The sequence below is a fragment of the Pteropus medius genome, unplaced genomic scaffold, assembly GCF_902729225.1.
Source record: "Pteropus medius unplaced genomic scaffold, Ma_sr-lr_union100, whole genome shotgun sequence".
Taxonomy (NCBI): domain Eukaryota; kingdom Metazoa; phylum Chordata; class Mammalia; order Chiroptera; family Pteropodidae; genus Pteropus; species Pteropus medius.
In genome coordinates this window covers 36,630,169-36,652,268 of record NW_024340849.1, presented here as the reverse complement: position 1 = coordinate 36,652,268, position 22,100 = coordinate 36,630,169, and the positions used below count along the sequence as shown (strand labels likewise).

Genomic DNA, 22,100 nt, shown 5'->3' with positions numbered 1-22,100 from the left:
CTTTACAGATAAAAATTTTAAATAAAAAATGTTAGCAATCTGCCTAAGGCCACGCAGCTAGTTTAAGGAGAAATGAGTTTTTCATTATGGTTGATCCGTTGCCACAACCCACCCCTCTATCCATTTTACTGGCACCTCTACTAGTGCCATTAACCACACAACTCTTTTTACTCATTTTAACATTTGAAGTTTTGTTAATTCATCGTTCCTTTCGAAGATTGGTAAGAATTAATTACTACTGAATGATTACATTGATTTTTTTTTTTTTAGCTAATGGAATTTTTAATGAAAATAATACTAAGGGAGATGATGGGAAACTGCAAGTCTGCAAATCAGCCATAAAAGCAGCCTGTTAAGATTCACAAGATGGTCAGATTTAAAAAAAAAAAAAAAAAATGAATAGTAAAATTAAATCTGCCTAGTAATTTATTTTGGGGGTGCTGAGGGTGCTGGTGGGCATAACCAATAATTCCTAAATAATAAGATTTTCCAGAGATGAACCTTAGTATATGTTTTTTAAAAGAAAACCCATTGCTCTAAGCCTGTGAGACTAACCCTTCTTAGCATCCATTTGCTGGATTTCAATAAGGCATTAAACAGTGTGTGTCAAAACTCTTCATCTTGCAAGAAGAGAATGCTAGCCAGCCTTAATGCTTTTACACATGTCTCTTTTCCAGAGTGTCGTTTCCACTTGCTGTAACAACCCCAGCTACAAGGGCCTTTATCTGACAGTCAAAGTTTAAACAGTAACCAACCTGAGAGAAAGAGATTCTTCGTTATTAAAATGCGGGGGGGGGGAGGGGCCTCCACCAGAAACTTACAAAAATGGGGGTAAGTTGGGGAAGAAACTTAGATAATGGACAAAGAACTAAATCCAAACTCAAAACAACAGGAAGGATATTAAGTAGCCTAATGTTCACCTCTGTGTTCTGGCCTCCATATACTATTTTAAACAATTCTAGCCAGAAAAGTATCAAAAATTTAATGCATGCAATAGTGAACTTGCCATCATACCTTCTAAATCTGCTTTCTCATTCCTAGAACAGGTGATGGCCACCTGAGGAATCCAAAGATGTGGGACTTATTCTAGATCTTTTCCTTGCTCTTATATCCCACTACTAGTAACTCACTCACTAAATCTGGATGATTTTACCTTCTAAATATTTATTGAATTTGACCCTCTTCTCCTTTCTTATCACCACTGAACTAGTTTTAACCCCATCTTCTCTTACTAGTGCAATTGCAAGACTGCCTATGTGGAATCCCCTCCCCTCTAATTTCTCCTCCAATCTACTCTTCATATGCCATCCAACTAAACATTTTTCCCTATATAAAACCATTAAAGGCTACTCACTGCCTAAATCAGTAATTATCAAAAATCCTTAAGCTTCTAAATTCAATATTCAAATAAGATTTTATAAAACAATCCCAGCCTGGGGTGTTCTATTTGTAGGAAATGGGGGATCCCTGCTAACTCATCTCCTACCTCCACGCCTACCTGGCTGATATCTGTGAGGTTCCTCAAAGTATATGAAATGCACAGGTGGAAGAATTACATTTAAGTTCTTAGCACCCCACCCCCAATGGCCAGACCCTATCTTCTCTTCCCAGTTTATTTCAGTAATCAGCCCTAAAGATGGCTCCCAACGAACTCCATCTCCCAGTATTCATGCTTTTGTGTAATTCTCTCTCATATTATACCAGGGGTTGTCCGTGTGACCAGTAATAGAATATGACAGAAGTAATAGTATGCCAATTCCAACATTATTTCATAAAAGACATTGCAGCTTCCATATCCCCCCACCTCTTCTTTTGTTCCTTCCTCTCCCTCTTCCTCTCAGATTACTTGTTCTATGAAAAGCCAACTGCCAACTTCCATGTATTAGCTACTCTATAGTCAGGCCCATGTAGTGAAGACCTGAGGTCTTCGGTCAGCAGTCATGTGATTGAGCTTGGACATGGATCCCCCAGCCCCATCCAAGCCTTCAGATAACCTTGTCCCTGTCCGACACCTTGACTATAACCTCATAAGAGACCCTTAACCAGAATCTTAGTTCAGCTGCTCCCAAACTTCTTACCTATAGAAATTTTAAGATAATACATGATTATTGCTTTAAATCAAAAAGTTTTGGAGTAGTTTATTATATAGCAATATATAACTAATACATTCTTATTCTCTCACAATTCCTTATCTTGTACTTTTTCCTCTAGTTTGAAGTTGCCCCAGCGACACTATGCTGTTTCCTATCTCTCTCCTATTTTTTTTTCTTTTATTTGCTTAAAAGGCCCCCTCCTTGCCTTTCTTCCCCCAGCTAACTCCTGCTCCTCACATAGGCATCATATGCTCCAGGAAGCCACCCCTGAAGCTCCAGTTTGGGCTCAGTGATCCTATTTCAACCATTTTTCTCCCAGGAGATACTGGGCCCTATATTTCTAGTATTTACTAGATAAAGAGTAGGATCTTGATAAAAGTTTACTGAACTGAATTATTGATGAGGGCACAGCAGTACTTGGGAAAACAAATTACTAAGAGGTGCTATTCATTTCACTATCTCTGCATGTTCTTAGCGTAGCAAGAAATGGTGCCATTTACTTTTCATTATGCTAAGCTAAACTCAGTATCTCATCAATGGAAAAAAACGTTTGTATTAATTAACACTTGTCTGTTTTAAACCATTGTTTACAAGAAAGCTCTCAATACCTTGTTGTTTGGCACCAACACTGGTTCCACCAAGAGTGACCACTAGCAAAAGTTAAGACAAAGCATGGTCCTTGGCTCTTCTGCTAGGCACTGGGATAAATGAACTCCAAAGGGCAGGCAGTGTGCTTGAGGAAGAAAGTGATGGATGTAGTAGAGGGAGGGAGAAATAAAATGAGGTGGGGAGAAGGGGCTGTGTTCAGCTGTGCTGCTTGCTAACCATACTATCACTGTAGGCCAAGTGACAAAATAATATAAATAACTCCAAAAGGAGCTTCAGTTAGATTTTCACAGGCCAAAAATAATGATACTCAAAAATGGTTGGGTTTAGAAGATTGCATCTTTTCTCCCTATACAGAGAGGTATCTTGGTGGAAAAACAAAAAGAAAACACAAACCGATAAGCTAAGGTCTATATCCTAAAAACATAGCTCTGGGAAAGGAAGAGTGAAAGGATAGGGACGGGGTGCTAAATTATTGAAAATACTCAGAAGAACAGAAGAAGCAAAAGAACAACTCAAATATTAGCTTCCAGATAAGATTTTAAATCTTTCCTTTTGAATGCATAATATATAATGTTTAATATAAAATATTAAACCAGATCCATACAGTTACAGAACATTGCTTTCTGATAACCAGTATAAAACACCGGTGAAAAGCAAATACTTGGCACAGAAAATAAAATTATGAATAAGAAATAGTAAGTATATGACAGATTTAACAGATTTCTTTATAAAAGATTATAAAAGCATTTTCAAAAGTCTTTCAACCTGATAATGTAATTATGATGGGGAAAATTTTTATAATTGAAAGATAAGAGTTAAGTTGAAAGGCAACATGAAATAAAAACATACAATAAATAATTCGTAAATTAAATGAAAAATGTTCACTTGATATAACAACAAAAAAAATACATCTTTGTGTTTGATTGTATAACTGTTTTTTTCTAAAGAATATTTCTTCTAAATCATTTTAACAATGATATCTTCTTCTATAAAAAGGTTTTTTTGCAAGAATGACAGAGATAGGTAAATTGTTGCTGCTCTTAATTTTATTTTCTGCATTTGTAATCATCTCCTAGTTTATAGAAGATCTTAATATCTACTCTCTGATCCAGTATCTCCCACATGAGAAAACCAAGAGCTCTGGGGTCATTAAAATGGGTACAACTCCAAAAAAGCCACATGAGATAGACATGCCTTCATTATGTAGATAAACGGACATGAAAATGGACATTTCTCAAGACTAATTGGAATTTTTCTTGGAAAGTAATTCAGTGTGCATGCCTATTATATGCATCTTAATATTAATTATGCATTTAAAGGTTAAAGTTAATGAAGCTCATCACCCCAATAATCCTTGTCTACATTGTTATTCAGTCACCAGGGGGAGCTAATACCGCTCTGTGGGTAGGTAGAGTCTTAGAATTAGATTTTAAAAAAAAGGGGAGGGGGGGAGCGGGATTAAATTGATGTTGTAGTAAATATAATTCAAACATGGTCCACAGTGTCCATAAGGCAAATATATCACACATGCAAAAAAAGTTTTGTATACATCTTTTTTTATTGTTATTAAACAAAGAACCTTGAAAACACTGTCATCAGTTAGTAGAATCTTGCTGTGTGCTTAATAGAGGACATACATAAACCCAGTGACTTATGGATGTCTTCTGTCCTATTAGAGTCTTACTCACCATCCAGATTTTGCACATTCATCCATTTACTGCACTGACTCTTATTTTCTTGGTTTGAAGCACTACTATGATTCTACATTCTAACAGCTTATCATTTGCTCAAAAATACCCCATATAATTACATTATTATTATAGTGAAACAAATGTCTTTCTTTCCTTTTGCTTAGAATATTTTCTTCTGTTCCAAATATATTTTTTTAGCACTTTTAAGGTGTGTTCAAAGAGTTCCACCCAATAATCTACTTAAATTCATTCTACAATTCACCCAGGAGACATAATCCCTTTAAACTTTGAGAAGCCCCAATTGGAACAAAGAGGGGAAAAGGGTTCAGACTTTGTGGAATAATCACCTCTAATCGATCAATTTCCCCTGAAGGTAAAGTCGAAAGAAAAGAGGAGCGGAGAGTTCCAGTCCAATTCCTTGAAGTTTAAAGGAACTAAGCCCTGAGGCACAGCATAGGCTGATTCTTGCCTGCCCCTCCCAAGGCCTATTAAGAGGTCATAGATATCTGTGACATTGCTGCCATTCCCCAAAGACAAGATCCCCAGCCATGGACTGAGCACAAAAAGAAAGGATAGGGAATTAGTCTACTTTCAATAGCTACTCTAGCCAACTCACTACCCTATAAAGGAAGTAGGTATCTATCAATCACAGCTACCCTATATTAAAAAAAATTTTTAAGTGCAGTAATACAAAAGTATAAAAAGTCAACATCTTAAGCTTTATCATGTTGAATTTCACATTTTAGGACAGTCTATGTGTGGCAGAAATGTTGTGTGCACATAGCTAAACATTGCTCTGTTTACAAGTCAGACTGAATGACTGCAGAGGGCCGAGGAAACAGTTGGTCTCTTTTAATTCATTTTCCCCCACAAAAGAGGCCCCACTGTTTCCACATCCCAAATACAGCCCTTCATTTATAATTTTTATACTTCTCCACAGGGACACAGTGACAGCTTTAATTACCATCAATGACCATCAAGGACACGGTGGAAATTCTTGAAGATATTCTCCCATGGTTTGTGTTCTTGACATTTTATTTACAATTTTTAGCAAATAAATTCTGAAACTACAGAATTGGATGATTATATATTCGTTATTAATTATATAACTAAGGCAAAACCATTTATCTGAATCAACTGCGGTTCCATAAGACATCCAAAAGGTAACATTTTTTTAATACACAGACTAATAATGCCAGTTGTCTTCTTGAATTCTATTCATTTCAAAATGCTAACTTCAAAATATCTCAAATTAATCAAGGAGCAGATAATTTGCTAATACAGTCATAGCTAACACAGGATTATTCTCCACTTAGGTTTTACTTGTAAAAAATAAAATGAGTGTGAGAAATCTTCTATTTCTAGGAGATTTCATCTTTCAGGAACTTTCCATTCATAAGCAGTAGCTTTCTTGTGATTCAAATGGTATTAACAAAGGCTGAGAGTAAAAACACCTAATTTTAAAAAGAACATCAAAAAATACAGAGAAATTTTCTTAAATTACCCCATCCACCATTCAAACTATTTAATTTTAATAAATTAATACATGTAATAACTCATCATTCACAGTGGGAAAATGTAACTCATAGATACAATCCTTTTGTAAATCCCAATTACAATGTCTAAAGGCATTCAAAGAGCATCTAGGAAATAATGAATCTAAAAATGATTGTTTTATATCCACATTTTGGTAGAGAATTTCACAAACATATCAAGAAGAGAACGGTAGACTACACAGCATTATCAAGTTTTACAAATAGCAAAATCAATGTGGAAGATCACAAAGCTTTCAAAGCTGGTAATAGTTTAACTGACCCTTCCTCTAAAACCAGAAAAAGGAGCTAACTTAGCCAACAGGTCTGAGGTTGGAACTAATTATAGAGGATTGCTTTTTCTCCAGTAAATGCGTAGAAGAACTTAGCAAGGGCCCTGCCAGACTAAGAAAATAACACACTTATTAGCCTCACCACTGTCTCTAAAACTGTAAGGAGCAGAGACCCACTGAGTTGTTTAACACATGATGAAATAAATGGTAGTCAAGATACTCTGAGTATTTAGCAAACAATCAGATTAGATGCCAACCATAAATAGCCATCAATAAACAAATCAGCCCTTCCTGAAAGCAGCCTGAGCACCCTTGCTTTTTCGGTCTCTTCCCACATCTCGAAATAGTATAGTTTACTTAATGCCCAGTGAAACATGTATGGCTCATCTCATTTAATGTTAACCAAACTAATTCACACAAAATCCCCACATTTTGAAAAGTGATTTAAAAAGTTTTACACAAAGAAACTACATGATATTGATAGTTGAACACAAGTAATCAACAAAACGCGGCAAAGCTGGCCCTCCCACTCCTAGCTCTTTGCCAGCCACCGCATAAAGGAGGGGTAAGAAACACTTTAAGGAGATCTGACCAAATGCCAGAAAAACAAAATTGAGATCAGAAAAATTATTTGAGAAATACCATTATGTTCACCATTAATAATGATGAACCTCATCAAGAACTGTAATAACATATATTTTCTCTTTGGTGGTTTTTGAGATCACTTTTCCAGCTCTCACAACCATTAAAATAAATTGTCAAAATACATGAATCTAGACCAGGACTTCGAAAGAACATCAATTTATTTTCGAAACCTGTTTGGTTCATCTTTACTTCATTTTTCAATTTCTATTTTTGTGTATGTTGTATCATTCATATATGTGATGTATTAATAAATACCTATTATGAAGATGCATATGAATTATTTTTTACCAAAAAGTTTGAAAACCACTAGCCTGAAAAATAAGAACTATGTGCAGGGGGGCTGGGAATGGACTCAACGGAGCCCATGAAACTGCATTTTGAGAGCTTAGAGGATTTCAAGAATGAAGTATGCTGAAAAAGTAAGAAAATATTTTTGGTAGGAAACCAAGAATTGATCAAAATGGAAGAAAAAAGAAAATGAAACATACAGTTCCTTAATATATAAATAATTATATAAAAATTAATAAATTATGAATGAGTTAATATAGAAATTAATATACAAAAATGAAAATAAGTTATAATGACATAAGCCTAATTGATATAAACTAAAAAGTTAAAATGTCACATTTATTTTATGTAAAATATTTCAACTGATTTGAAAAAGAAAACAATATAGTTTCAGTATGCTTCTATGGAAACGATGCTTCATCCATAAAGCACTCGTTTCCCTTATTCCCACTGCCAACAGAACTAGCTGTTATGGTATTTGATTGTCAAGGAGAACCAATCAGACTTTAATTTAGAAAGGAAAAAAGTCTTTCACTTTTTAAAAAAATTCTTTGGCCAAAAAAATTCCAGACATCTAAAAGTCTTCAGTTCACAAAATCTGTGTGAAGCTTCCAGGAAGTCTCATAAGTTTAAAATCAAAGTAAGTGAACATATACTATTTGATACTGATGTACAGCGTCCACTCCTTGGTTCAGTTTATTTTCCTCAAAAATGTGAACTTGTACAGTAATAATATTTGTAAAGAAGCCACAAATACAGTTAGGGCTTTATCAACCTGGTCTACAAACATGTTCTCCCAAAGTGCAACATCCTTGCTGTCACACATATCTCTACCTACTCATCTTACCAACAGTATGGTGGGCCAGAGGGTTTAGAATGAATACGTTGCAATTTAGATTTTTCTGCATTTACACAGAGGCAAATCACATTAATGATGTGAAAGAACACTTAAGAGACAACTCAAGTTTGCAAATTAGCAGGAGAGAAGAGAAAAATGACTCAGAACAACAAGCATACAATATTACCAAATGCACTTTACACATTTATCCTGTGAAGTATAGCTTAGTTTTGATGATTTACAATGCTAGTTCTAACTCGGCTTTGTAAGCATAATAGAGTCTCCGTAATCTCAGCCTTCCTCATAACACCCTGCTATTAAATCTTTGTTGAGAAGTGTGATGAGACCTCTCTGGCTTCCAGCCCTCCCCACCCCCTGAGGGAATTGGCAAGAAATGATAGGGTTTGTGGATTAGTAAAATGAGAGGTTCTCTGTGCTTTTCCCTCTTTAAATATATATTTTGCTAATCTATCTTCTGCACCAGAGAGTCCCAACAGCATTAGAGCGTTGATTTCGCTCCCTTCCCAGACTCTCTTTCCTTCCAAGAAAGAGAGCAAGGCTGGGGCAAGACAGGTGGCTTCCATCTACTGTTGAAATTGAAGAGTAGGATTTAATATTTTTTTCTTTCACCTTTCCCCTTATTCCTTCAAGCAGGGATGAACATAACTTACACATGTTGAATTGTAGACTAGAGGAAATTGCACCATGAGACAAAGAAGAAAGAACTCTTTTTGAGTGCCACCTTGTCCCGTACTATCCTTAGGGACTGTTTCACTTTTCCTAGATCAGGATGCTTGTCTAGAATAGAGCTCACACTCAAGCATACCACATCAGTGATGAACTCCATGTATTGTGCGTATGACCCTTTAGACCTCTGGGTCTCCTCCTGGACTTACTGTCTGTCAGTTCAGTCCAGGTTACCGATATCTACTCATGAATTGACCTGGGGCATACTCAATCCCTAAGATGACTTTCACATCTAGGTCAAGAATTGATCATCTTGTTCCATATTTGAACTTCATTTTCTAATGCTTGGTCTAGTCTGGGCTCACTTGGCAAAACTATTCTAAGATTTCAAGACTTTTGATATAGAGTGAATCTGTTTCCATCTAGGCATATTCTCATAGGAATGGCCTCACCTTTGGGAATGAAAGTCACCAAAAAAAACAGATCTTAAGGTACCAAGAAACCCTCTGTTAAAGGATGGGAGGAACCTCAAGGGAAGGTTCCTATCAGTTCTCTGACAATGCAACTACTGTAACTCCTATAGGCATATGACAATAGAATATCTCAGTTTTCTGTTCTTTTGCAATTGACAAGTGTTAAGATGTCCTTCTCTCTTATTCTACTCTTTACTTAACTCATGGGTACACTACTCAGAATTCCCTCTTTATTCATGTAAATTGTCCACCAAAGAGTCTTCAGACTAAGGTCTACCTGAGTAAGACAGAACATGTAAGTAAACACTGCAAAATTAATAGAAGGGAAAGGTAAGCCACAAGCAAAGAAAAAAGTTGAGAGGACAGCAAGAGACTATAAAACAGGGAGAAATAAAGAGGAGAAATATGAACAACAAAGAAATTTAAGTCTTGAAGAAAGGACAGGAATCAGGAAAATTAGCAAAGATACAAATATGGCTAGATGAAGTTAAAAGACAAAAAGAATGAAAAAGAATAATGAAAGACAGAGTAAAACTAAGAATGAGAAGGAAAACAAATAGAAATATACTCCTCTGCTAAACTAGCACTTTGTCCATCAGCTGGGGCAGGGTGGGGGGGGGGGGTAGAAGCAGCACCAAGAAAAGCAGTAACTCAAACAGCAGGAAACAAAAATTAAAAGTCAGACCTCCTAACTTACATTAAAAGGCTATATATACTCAAGGAAGAAGGTAAAAGTATCATGTTACTTTTTTAATTAAAATGCTTCTAGTGTCTTTAATCTTTTCCAGATTAGACCTTAGCCAATTCAAGTTTCAGCTTTAACACCTTCAACAGACATGAATGATTCCTGGTTTGTTTCTCCCTCTTTTTTGCTCTCTCCCTCTCTCTGATCCTCTTCTGCTTTTCCTCATCAATCTACCAACCTCCCCAAGAAAGCATCCTGAACAACAATAAACAGGACCAAAGTCCATCAGGTTCGCCTTTCCTGAAATGTGTTTCATTAAGTCATAAATAAGCCTCTGTTTTCCTACCTGTGAGTCAAATGTTTTGTTATGTGAGCAGAGACTAAATTCCCTGCTTTAGAAAGCTTAAGATCAAAATATTTTATTAGAGTTTGGGTTTGTTTGTTTGTTTTGAGAAAAACAATATTTAACCCATAAATATTATCTTCGCCATACTATGAGCTGAAAATCTAGTATTTTCTTCACTAATATTAAAGTTGTGTAGTATAAAAAGAAACAGATATATAATATATAAAGTTGTAAAGGAATATTGTATTTTGCTTCTATTTCATAGAGCTGAACATAAGGATAACTATATGATGAGAACTCAATAAAAAGTAAACACTAAGTAAAATTTAAAGTTTAGTTTTTAACCTTGCACATGAGAGATAACCCACTCTTACCTAAGGTAAGATTTCTTGCTGGCATAGTATGTACTGGCCATGTCAGTTAAGTTCCCATTTCTTTACCCTAATGTTAGTGTTGATTCCACACCAATAAAGCTTCCTTTAAAGAACTAACTATTCCACTGAAAATAGAATCGGACCCACTGCCCGCATTTAGTAGGATTTTCCAAAACTTATTCACTGAGGAAAAAATGTATTAAATGAAGTCAATTAAATGTATGAGCTAGAAAATGCAAATAAACCCACAAAGAATACCTATATACACCAACAAAATGCTAAAATTAAAAATACTAGTAACACAAATATTAGCAAGGATGCACAACTGGAACTCTCAGACATTACTGGTGGGTGTGTAAAATGGTGTAAACAATGGATAAAGGTTCAGAAGTTTTCATACAGTTAACCATACCCCACCCTACTCCCACAACCCAGCAATTCCTACTTATTAAGCAACTCCTACTTATTAACTCAAGAAAAATAAAACATATGTCCACAAAAAGGTCTGTATAGAAAGGTCCACAACAATTTTATTCACAATAATCAAAAACTAAAAATAACCAAAATATCTAACAGCAGGAGAATCAAAAACAAATTATAAGATGAAATACTGCTCAGTGATAAAAAAAAAAAGAACAAATTACTCATATACACAACATAAAGAATCTCACAGACATATGCTGAACAAAAGAAGCTGGACCATAAAAAAAAAGTACATACTGTGTGACTTCCCTTATAAGACATTCTAGAACAGTCAAAACTAATCTATAATTTAAAAAACTTAAAAGCTAGTTACTTCTAGTAGAACATTATTGATTGGAAAGGGGTACAAGGGAAATTTCTAGGGTGCAAGCAACTATCTTAAAAGAAATGTGAATCACAATGGTATATGTATTTTTTCAAAATTCATCAAATGATACACTTACAATTTATATATTTCACTGTATGTAAAAGTTATGCTAAAAATTATAACAATATTTATAAACGACATTTAAGCTTGTTAGTTGGTCTGCTTATCATGATGATATGAATAAGCAATTTTGGAACTTTTAATGTATATTCTAGATTCGAGAACATGAGTAAACATATTGAAGATGATAGAAGCTAGGTTTCTCACTGCTAAAAAAGGTAGGACAAGGAAAGGAAAAACACTAAGATGTACCAGAAGTGTTGGATTTAATTAGAGGTGCCCATAAAAACATATGGTTCTTATTAAAGAGAGAAAAATATACTTATGTGCATATATGTGTATTTTATGAATTATATTCAATATACTATATTCAATATACATATACATTTCCTAATTCTGTCTACTGAAAGGTCTACTATAATCGATATACCTATAACAACGAGCACACAGTGCTCATATATTGGTTTCTAAATACCTTCGTTCTCTTAAAGGAACAAGGGCCCCTTGGAAAAAAGGCTGATTGCAGGACTGAGACAAGAACATGATAAGCCTGGAGCATCTAAATGCAGCAGAAACTAAGTAAGTCCTCAAACAATAATGGAGACATAGTAAACTGACACAGGACCCAGTCTGAACGAAATCCCACTGGCTAAATCTTGGGCATTCTGGATCTCAAAATGATAGTACTAAATTATGACCTTCTGAATAAAACTTCAAAAGTACATGGTGATATGAATAAACAAATGAATGAATAAGAAAGAACAGTATAACAGGAGGCCAACTAATACAAAAATACAAAAATTGTAGAGTTAACATAGATATTTTAGGATGAGTATATTTACATAATGACAAAGTATCTTCCCACAAATTGCTTATTATTTACAAAAGAAAAATAGTAACTTTACACTGGAAAAAGTTGGTGGACACCACCTTAAATGAGTATTCACTGTTGACTCACATTGGGACAAATCAACATCACTCATTTCGGGATCTGACGGCCTGAGAAGAGCACATCACTTGGTGGTGTTCTTGCCATGCACGTACATAAATAACTTGAATTTAATCATGAGGGAACATCAAATAAACCCAAATACAGAGGGTTATCCTATAAAGTAGCTGGTAGGTACTCATCAAGAAAGGCAAAGAAAAGCTGAGAGGTCATTCCAAGTGAAGGGAAAGAAAAGAGACCTGACAATTAAATGTAATGCATGACCCTGAATCCTAGAAGAGGAAAAAAAAAAAAGAGCTCTAAAGGATATTATTGAAACAATTGTTGAAATTTAAACTTTGATTGTGGATTAGATAATAGTATTCTACAGTGTTAAATGTTATCTTTCCTGATTTTGAATAGTGTGCTGTTGTCATGTAAGAGAATGTATTTGCTCTCAGGAAATATGCAGGATATATTAAGAAGAGTGTGATATCTCCAACCTTCTCTCAAATGATTAAGAAAAACTGATGAAAGAGAGACAATGATAAAGTAAATGGTGTAAACTGTAAACAGTTGGTGAATCAGGTAAATGGTATTATGGGAGTTACACATACTATGCTTGTAATTTTTCTATGAATTTGGAATTGTATCAAAATAAAATTTACCGAAAACAACAAAAAGTAGGTACACGGTCAATGTTCATATAAGCTTCATCAATTCCCATTCTTATGTTCCAAAAACTGAAAATGGGTTTTCTGAAAGAAAATAATAAACTTAATGCAATCCCTTCTTGAGAAGCCACAGTGCACCTTAATAAAGAAGTCTATTTAATTGGATTTAATCCAACATTTTCACAATAATCTGTATCAAGAAACCTTGTTAAAATGGAACACCTATTAAAATCTTACAAAAATATCAATATTCTGTGGAAAACAGTTGGAGAACCACTTGCCTAGTAAATACATTTCCTATACATGGTTAATTGAAGAAAGATTTGTGCTAAGAAAATAAGATAGAGGAAGAGAACTACAAACACACACACACACACACATACACACACACGCACGCACACACACACACGCAGTGTCAGCTTCCAATATAGCAAGAGAAAAATGACATGAGTCTAAAAAAAGATATCTACCTAAAATGTCCCACTTAGTCTTATATAGTACATTCTTGTATATTTTTATTAATATATTTTTAAAGAAGGTAGAAATCAGGTAAATCAAGCTTTAGTTTTAGATAACAATTAAATTCAACAGGGCATGCTTCATGTCATTTTAAATCTGATTGTTCCCATGAACTGTATAGCAGCATAGCGTCTGTGCCTTAGTGAATACCTATTACGGGCCAAAGTCTCAGAGACTACAATGATGAATAAGACAGTTCCTGCCATCCACGAGCTTTCAGTCTAATGAAGGAGATGGAAAAGTTAATACATGCAGTAAAAACTGTGATACTCAAGAATAAATAAGCACCGAACTTTATGGTAACACAAAAATGCACCAAACTCAGCCAGAGAAGGATCAAGAAAAGTTCCCTTGAGGAGATAATATTTAAACTAGAACAATGTAATGCATACTAAATTTCTTTGAAAAAAATATTCAGAAGATATTCTTAAACTTTATTTCAGCTACCCAGTGTTAGCACCTATCAGGCATTACTGTAATTTGAGAAAAAAGTGGAAATGAAAATATATCCATTAACTATTAAAATCTAGGTACAATTCGAAAGCTAAGAAAAACTGACACTGAGTTTGCCCTAAATCACCATCTTAGAATACTTTCTAAAGCACTTCTAGACTTACTTAGCTAGGTATTTAAGAATAGGAGTAAAATAATTAGAAGGGGGGAGGGGAAATGAACTGAAAAATCAGAAATAAAACAGTGAGAAGACAAGAAGTGATAAGTATTGTTTACCTGTCAGCTGACATTGATTAATCTTGTGTTCCGTGATATCGCTCAGTGATTCGAACACCTGCAGGCAGCTGTCACAGCTGTGCACAGCCTCGTCCTCTAACTCCTCTCCGTCTTCCGGCCTCTTCTTACAGTCTATTGCCTCTCCATCTTCAGCCTTGTCTTCAAGTTTACAGTTGGGGTCTGAAAAAAATCAAAACTGTAAGTATTGAGTTTAAAGACAGGTTATTTTAAAGTAACATTTAATCTTCTTGCTACCAAAAACAGAAACACAATTTTCCTCAAAGTTGCAACGGGAGGGCTTTATGGCAGATTTTATTACAGAAGAATAAAAAGTGAGTCTTCCCTAAAATTTTTCAGTTTGTGATGTCTGAGGTTTTTCTTTTCTTCTTCACTATGTAGCCCTTTTCCCATCTCCTCTTCCAAATAATTTGCCACCCTTATGGTTAACTTTGCCACTTTTTCATAGTCTTTTTTTGGGGGGTGGGGGGTAGCTTTAAAAAAGAGAGACAAGTCATTTTTAAAATTAAACAGTCTCCAATGGAAAGAGGAAAAAAAAACCACTGTGCTTAAGAATGAATTTCTTTTCTGTTAAATATACTCTTTCATGAGAAATTACCAGAATTAGCCAAAAGTCTAGAATAAGCTAAGCTAATTACCATAGGCATGAAATTGACCTTTACTTAAGAACTGGTCAAAACACACAGTTACCCCATTATTTGCTAGACAGTGATAGCAAAATAAGCTCTACTACACAGCCAAATATTCTTACAAACACAACTTCAAGTGTAAATACCTTGTGATGTCTGTTGTTTTGAAAATCAGCAAAAAATAAAACAAAATACACAAAGAAAAATTTTAAATTATAATCTAGTCAACAATTTGAGTTGGCATTACCAACATTGAAAACTAAAAAATGGGAAAACGAAAAATAGTTCCATTTTAATCCTAAGCATGCTACGAACATAGCAAGGGGGAATTAAAGAGTAAAATACAAGTAATGTTTTCACATAAAACTCAATAAATACTTGAAATACTTGTTTGATTTTTTATGCTATCCTTTGGCTTGTTTTAGAGAGGTATCTCCAAACATCATGGCATTGCTGCCCCTCTTTGCAGAAAAGCAAAAGGAGGGAGGGAGAGAGAGACTATGCCTGTTTAGGGATAATGAGGACCATATAATCTATGACTTAATTTATGGGACATTAATTTCTAATAGCAAAAAGTCCTCCAAAGTCAGAAATAAATTATGTCTCAAAATAGAGTAATTAGTTACAAAAGAGTTGTATCGAAATATCTAAGAAATATGTAATGCATTATCTGTAGTCAATTTTTTCTAAATGGGAAGATAAATATTTGAAATGTTATAATCAAGAATTCAGAAACAAAATTAGTCCAAATTTCTTAGAAAAGTCCATAAGTATCTTAAAGTGCTTTCTGCTATCTTGCATGGAATAACACTTCTACAAACCCTACTTCTACAGGTAACTATGCTCCCTTTTTGCTGGCAGTTGTTTCAAAGCCTTTCTTCATGTCTGCAATAAACTTAACTATATCACCACCCTTCAAACGATTCACATATGCCAAAATCAACTCACATTCGACATACAGAGTAATCTCTTGGGTTTAAGAAAAAAGCAGAATTCCCATCTCAAAGAGCAAGTAGTTTTGTTTGTTTGTTTGTTTGTTTAAAAAAGAATGTAACGTTTAAGTAAATTGGTAATTTGGATTGATTCGCCATCTGGAAAATTATTATCTCAACACTCTACACAGTGCCCATTTCAACATACTGGGGTTTAGACATCTCATTCCTGGGGGAGTAATCACAGGCTCTTTTTCGTTTGGCTTGTACTTTGGCCAGCACAGCACCATGTCCAGGTGAGTGCTTAGTAAATATTATTTAGTGATGATGAGAAAGCAGAGAAGGAAGAAAAAGAGTACATAAAAAGTCCTTTGCTGATATTTTTTCTGAAAACAGGAACAGACAAGTTACCTTCAAATTAGAAAACACCTACATGACTACATTTTTCAAAATCAGCAATATATGATCCACCACATTTGGCTTTGCTGGTTTCAAATGTTTCATCTATAGCTACAGACACAACAAATGGATAATGGTTCAAAGACCTCAAACAAACTAAAACCAAGTGGTAAAACACTGCCAAATTAGAGAGTAATTCAGGAAAATAAATAACTGTCCTAATTATGGCAAATTGGCCCCTACACCATTAAATATTTGTTGGAAGGCAGCATGCACACACTGAATACTTAGTTGTTTAGCATGAGTTTCTAGTTTCTCATAAAACTGACTGCACTCAGGGAAATGTAGGTGCTAGGTCTGAATTTTAATATGATTATTTAAATGCTACACATCAAGTTTGCAGGCCTGTTTGTTTTTAAATAAGGAGACACTCTGAATACTTTAAGTAGTATGCAGAGAAAAATGATAAAAACTTGCCTTCCTTATTATTCAAGAATACGAACACTTTACATGAATCCAATATCAAAAATATAAAATAAGAATGCACACATGAAGCGTTAGCTCATCAAAGCTAAAGAATGACTCCAGTCCATGCGCTGACACTGTGGCTAATTATTAAAATAAGGGTCATTTTAAGACTAATAAAAAATGTTTTTGTTTCCACTTCTGCATTTACAGATAGAACCCTTCAGGGGCTGAAGTCAGTCAAGCTTATTCACTTCTGCTGCAACTTTAGGATGCATGCTCCAGCCAACTGGCGAATTTGTTTTTAGGTCACCACTTAAGAGGGACCCTCTGGGGGGGAGGGTGCAATTATAGCCTATGATGCCTTGGTGTAATGAGTGCTGGAATCTTAGTCTCTCTCCGATTTTTTTTTTTTCTAATCTCTATTTTCATGGAGAATTCTTTCCCACCTGTTCAAAAGATGTGTTTACTTGTGGTACAGGTTTCCATTCCTATCGTCAGTTGATGTAGGAAGATTCTAGAAAGCTTACATTGTCAACCATTTCTTTCCCACAGGCGGCTACACTTCAGTAATTACACATGGCCTTAGTTATGTAGTTTTTATAAAGTCCTTTGAGATCCAATCATAAAAAATAATTGTATTACTCTGCTAGCCATTCAAACCTCTGACTTCAACCTAAGGGGTTATAAATACAAGGTCCATGCCTGTAAGTACTGCCCCACCCAACATCACGGCAAAAAAGGACAATTGTTCCTCCAGCTCTATTGTACTATAAACCCACCTGAGGGGCAATATTTTTAAATATCCACATAAGCCTATACTGGGACTACAAACCCCATCATAGCTGCAGGCACTGCTCTGTCCTTTGCCCTAAAGGATGCCTCCAAACGCATTACATCCATCACTACAATCGCACTTGCACCATCGACTTTCCGGCCCATCCCTTCAAAAGGGCGCTATGAGGCACTGGATTTACAGTGTTCTGACCTGTATAAAAGCCTTAGTTTTGGAACAAAGACACAATTATTATTATAAAAATGAAGGGCAGCTTTCTGTTTTCAATCTTGTTAATATTATTTATGAATGTAATTTTTAAAAAAGTCTGATTTTCCCTTTATTGTGTCCTCTGGCAGGTGGTTCTTTTCTTCTCATCCTTCTCTTCATAAGGGTTGTTATTGCCATAACTTGATTTAATAAAATTACAACATTGGGGAAAATGAAAAATTGCACTGGCTTAAAAGTGTTGGAGGCCATAAACCCATGGACTTCAATTAATTTCAAGTGTGGGATCAGTTTAAGGCCAACCAGCAGAAATTCTATTCTGTCCATGTAAAAATGAGGTTTCACCACATTTACTTTTTATAACCTATATAAAAGTCAAGTAAAAGTAATGAATATCTAAAAGCCATCTCAGTGGACTGGCAAAGACTATCTGTATTCTTGAAACTCATCTTACATATTTCTCCTTGTGCAACAAGGATCCCATGCCTGATCAAAGCGAAAATGTCAAACCACGGAGAAAACAGCCCAATTTCCAATCCATTTCACTGCCTACAAATAGACCTCCTTCCAAGCCACTTCTGCATGGAAAAGCACTGGCAAAAGAAAGAAAAACTAAGAGATCATGTGGTTATAATTACTACCAGGCAAGGAATATTTCTGCAGCTCAGTGGTAAAGTAAAACTCTGTCGCTCTCTGCTCCCAATAGTGTCCATCGCAAAACAACTGCCTCATTAAATCTCTGCAGTAAGATTAATATGCCGTAGCTGCACTACATTTATAACTTGGTACTCTATAAAAAGCACATTTAATGGTAAGAGCCAGAGCCTAGATACAAAGTATTACTATAAAAACTCCTGGCAGCCAGTACACAGTGCAGGCCCTCTGTCCTTCTTGTAGGAGATATAAATGAGGCTTTTCCTGGTTCATTCCAAGCCTGAAGCCCTACCTTAAAAACCAGAGTCAGATTTTATGAGAGTAGCAGAAACACAAGATTCTGAGGATGATGTAAACGTGAATGCAATAAGATTACTTAACAACTAAGATTGGCGCAAGATGAATGAACCCAAAATACTCCACTTACACACACACACACACACACACACACACACACACACACACTCATACACACGTGCAAACTTAAAACCAGACCATTTCCTAACATTTGTTCTCTGATCATAGCCAGCTTTTCACCAAATTAAACAACTGTGGCATATATTAATCTAAAATCCACCCACACAGTGCCAATAAGTTCAAGAAACTACCGATTAAAAAAATTCACACTGCCTTAAAAAGAAGTCCTACCTTCACTGTCAGGACCGTGACCTTCTGGATCTTAATTATCTAAAATTATAGAAAATAAATGATCAAGAAAATGTGGGCCCACTGCTACATGATAGTGGACTAGTACAAATATAATGTTTCTTTCTATTACTTTAGAAAGCTGCTTAAGTTCTTTATTCCCAGAATATCTTCAGAAAATAAAAAGGACAGTAAAACCCGGTGTCTTATTTTCAGGAACCCTATGATGAATAAGTCAACAAATAATTTAAACACATATGTCCTAAGCTCAAATCCCCCCAAAATCATTATAAATGATGCACCTCAGGTTAACAATCTTCTTGTGTCAAATAATTATAATTCTCTAATGCTCTTTTTAAAGTTCACGTGTATACACATAAACCCAGCCTTCTGGTGTTTATTTACATACTTAGAAGCCCTGTTCCTAAAGAGAAAATCAAGTATTATCTCTTTAGAGCAAACCATGCCGAAAAGCACTCCTCTCTTACAAGTGTGTGCAAATCACATTCACTGATTTACCTGGATACTTTTTAAGAACGTAGGAAAAGTAACCTTCAGGCTACAAAGAGTTAACAAGGAGCACAAAGCCTTCCTAGTTTTAGAAAACCAAAGGGCGGGATCATTATTTTGTGCTTTCTGGGCTCTAGATATGCATTCTAACTTGAAATCCCCTAAGATGAAAACAGATTTAGGGAAAATAAATCGCACACTGTTATAAAATGGCAAGCAGGCTCTAATGAAGGAATGCGGCATTACCAGACTGTGTAGTCGTCTGGCCCACACCAGCCTGCTGGTCTGCTGCCTCATTTTTTTTCTACTGTCAAGAAAAGATAAACAAACAAACAAAACAAAAACAAAAGCAATAGGTGGGGTGGCTAAGGAGGTGGAGTGGCTAAGGATGAGCTTACAGGAACAGAGCCTCAGCATGGTAGGACAGTAACAGCAATCTAAAGCAGAGACCTGGCTGGGCCCAACAGGTCCAAAGAGCTCATGTGGTCAAGGATGAAAATGTGCCTTTTTACTTTTTCCACAATGTTTATTTTCTATCTACTCTATTCTCTGAAAGTCATTAAAGTGTTCAACACACATACACAAAAAGAAATCTTTTCATATACTTGTTCTTTCCTTCGTCTATAAAATCTTCTCAGAATGAATTATCTCTATGTTAAACAAAATCGCACTGTTGAAGTTTAGAATGTCTGTGGTTTTACTTGATTATTCTACAGGTCTATCATGGTCCTTAAAGGCCAAAGAGAAATATTACACATGCACTATAATCAAGGAGAACATGCCAAATGTGAATTTATTACCATTCTCCTATCTACAATGAAAGTCCTCTTAGGAGGATGATGAGTGGGAGGAAATTAGCGTTGAGAGAGGTTAAACACACAGGCGAGTGCGCACACGTGCGCGCACACAAATACACACACACACACACACACACACACACACACTTTGGAACCAAAGAAAGTTTCTCCTCTTTCAATCAGAATCCTATCCAAATTTCTTCTTCTACTTAGTCCCTCTTTATCTTTAACGTGAAATTTAGCAGAGAGCAATTTCAGCACCTCGATTTTCATATAAAGAGTATTTATAAACATATTCCTACCTTAAAGTCATTTAACTTTCAAACTGAATTACTATGGCTGCCTTCAGTAAACAAGAATTTACTGAGCACTAACTAGGCAAACACAGGCATTTGGCTAAGGCCCTGTAGATGCAAAGTCTAAGACTTGGGCCCTGTCCTAAGGAGCCTGCGTTCCTCTGCAGAGCTTCTCAACTACTGAGTCAAAGTGGGTTCAGTTGTTGAAGGTTACAGATCCTTTCAGTCCTTGAAGTGGCCAGGTAGAGTTTGGGCTGACTAGAAACAGCAGGCCTGTTGCCTCTCCATTTACCCAAGTGTGTCATTCAAAACTTATTTTTCTGCCTGTGCCACAACAAGAGAAGGGCTGGCAAGCACCAGAGCAGCAGGAGAGATAGATGAGTAAATCAATGACTGCAGAAGGCAGATGGACGAACTCACAGACAAGGGGCATTTAAATCAGATGGGGCAGAGCAGAAAAATTTTACCCAAAGAAGAGCAACTTGGGCTAAGTTTTAAAGGATGAGTAGCACTGAGGACAAGAAGAAAATAATTCTCCAAACAGAGGAAACGTATGTAAAGCCACAGCTGCATAAAACAACATGATGCCTTCTAGGAAGTGCGACTGAGGGGCTATTCAAATCAGGGGAACTGGATAGACTGGAAAGAAATGAGGGCAGTGGCAGAGACAAGGCTGGAAAAGTAGCTAGATCATGAAGTAACTACTGTGCTCTGTCTAAATGTTAACTTCAGCACTATGAGAAGTCATTGAAGGATTTAAGGAAGAGTGACCGATCTTGTTTACATTTTAGAAAGATGCTCCACTGGTAATTGAAAGAATGGGGTGAAAAGAGACCAGATATTAATTCTAATATTTCTTTTATTCCATCTTTTAAAAAAAAAATCATTAACTATTAATTTAATAAACTAACATGATTCTACAGGTAGTTCATAATCCTTTTTACAAGACAATGTATTAACACTAAACCATTACTTTTAATAAGACTCAAATAAATATATTAAAACATTCATTTTAAAGAGTGTAGCCTTTTTGTGCAAAAAAAAAAAATAGAGTGAGAAACCACAAAGGGTAATAATAAGAAGTAAACAGGATAAATATTAGATGGAAGGAAGACGAAAATGGGTATAGAAACTCAAAATCACCTAACCTAATAAAGAAAAGATTGCCCTGCTAAAGATTTTTCTAGATGAATGTTTTTCAGTGAACTAACCAATGTTTTTTTGAAGTTTGTTTTGTTTTGGGGGGACTTTTTGGAATACAGCTTTGATTGCCAGATCTGAGTCTCTTCACTCTTCCAACTGATGCCTTAAGGTCCAACAGTGTTGGTTAACTGTGAAGGGGCTGTTCATATCTGAATCTCGTATAGTCCCTAACTTCCTACAAAACAAACAACTTCTATATCCCTCTGCTTAATCTTAAATCAAGTTTCATGGACCT

The 22,100-nt window shown here is 35.5% G+C and overlaps 1 protein-coding gene across 6 annotated transcripts in view; it reads right to left on the bottom strand.

The window, feature by feature from the left end:
- Positions 1–22,100, bottom strand: part of ZNF521 (zinc finger protein 521) — a 265,922-nt gene that overhangs the window by 223,630 nt on the left and 20,192 nt on the right. For all 6 annotated transcript variants that reach the window (XM_039844117.1, XM_039844124.1, XM_039844100.1 and 3 more), the window contains one exon: positions 14,315–14,494. Coding sequence is in view for 4 of the 6 variants with exons in the window: in XM_039844100.1 (XP_039700034.1) it covers positions 14,315–14,494 (180 nt within the window). In the remaining 2 variants the exon portion in view is untranslated. The remainder of the gene's footprint in view (positions 1–14,314; positions 14,495–22,100) is intronic.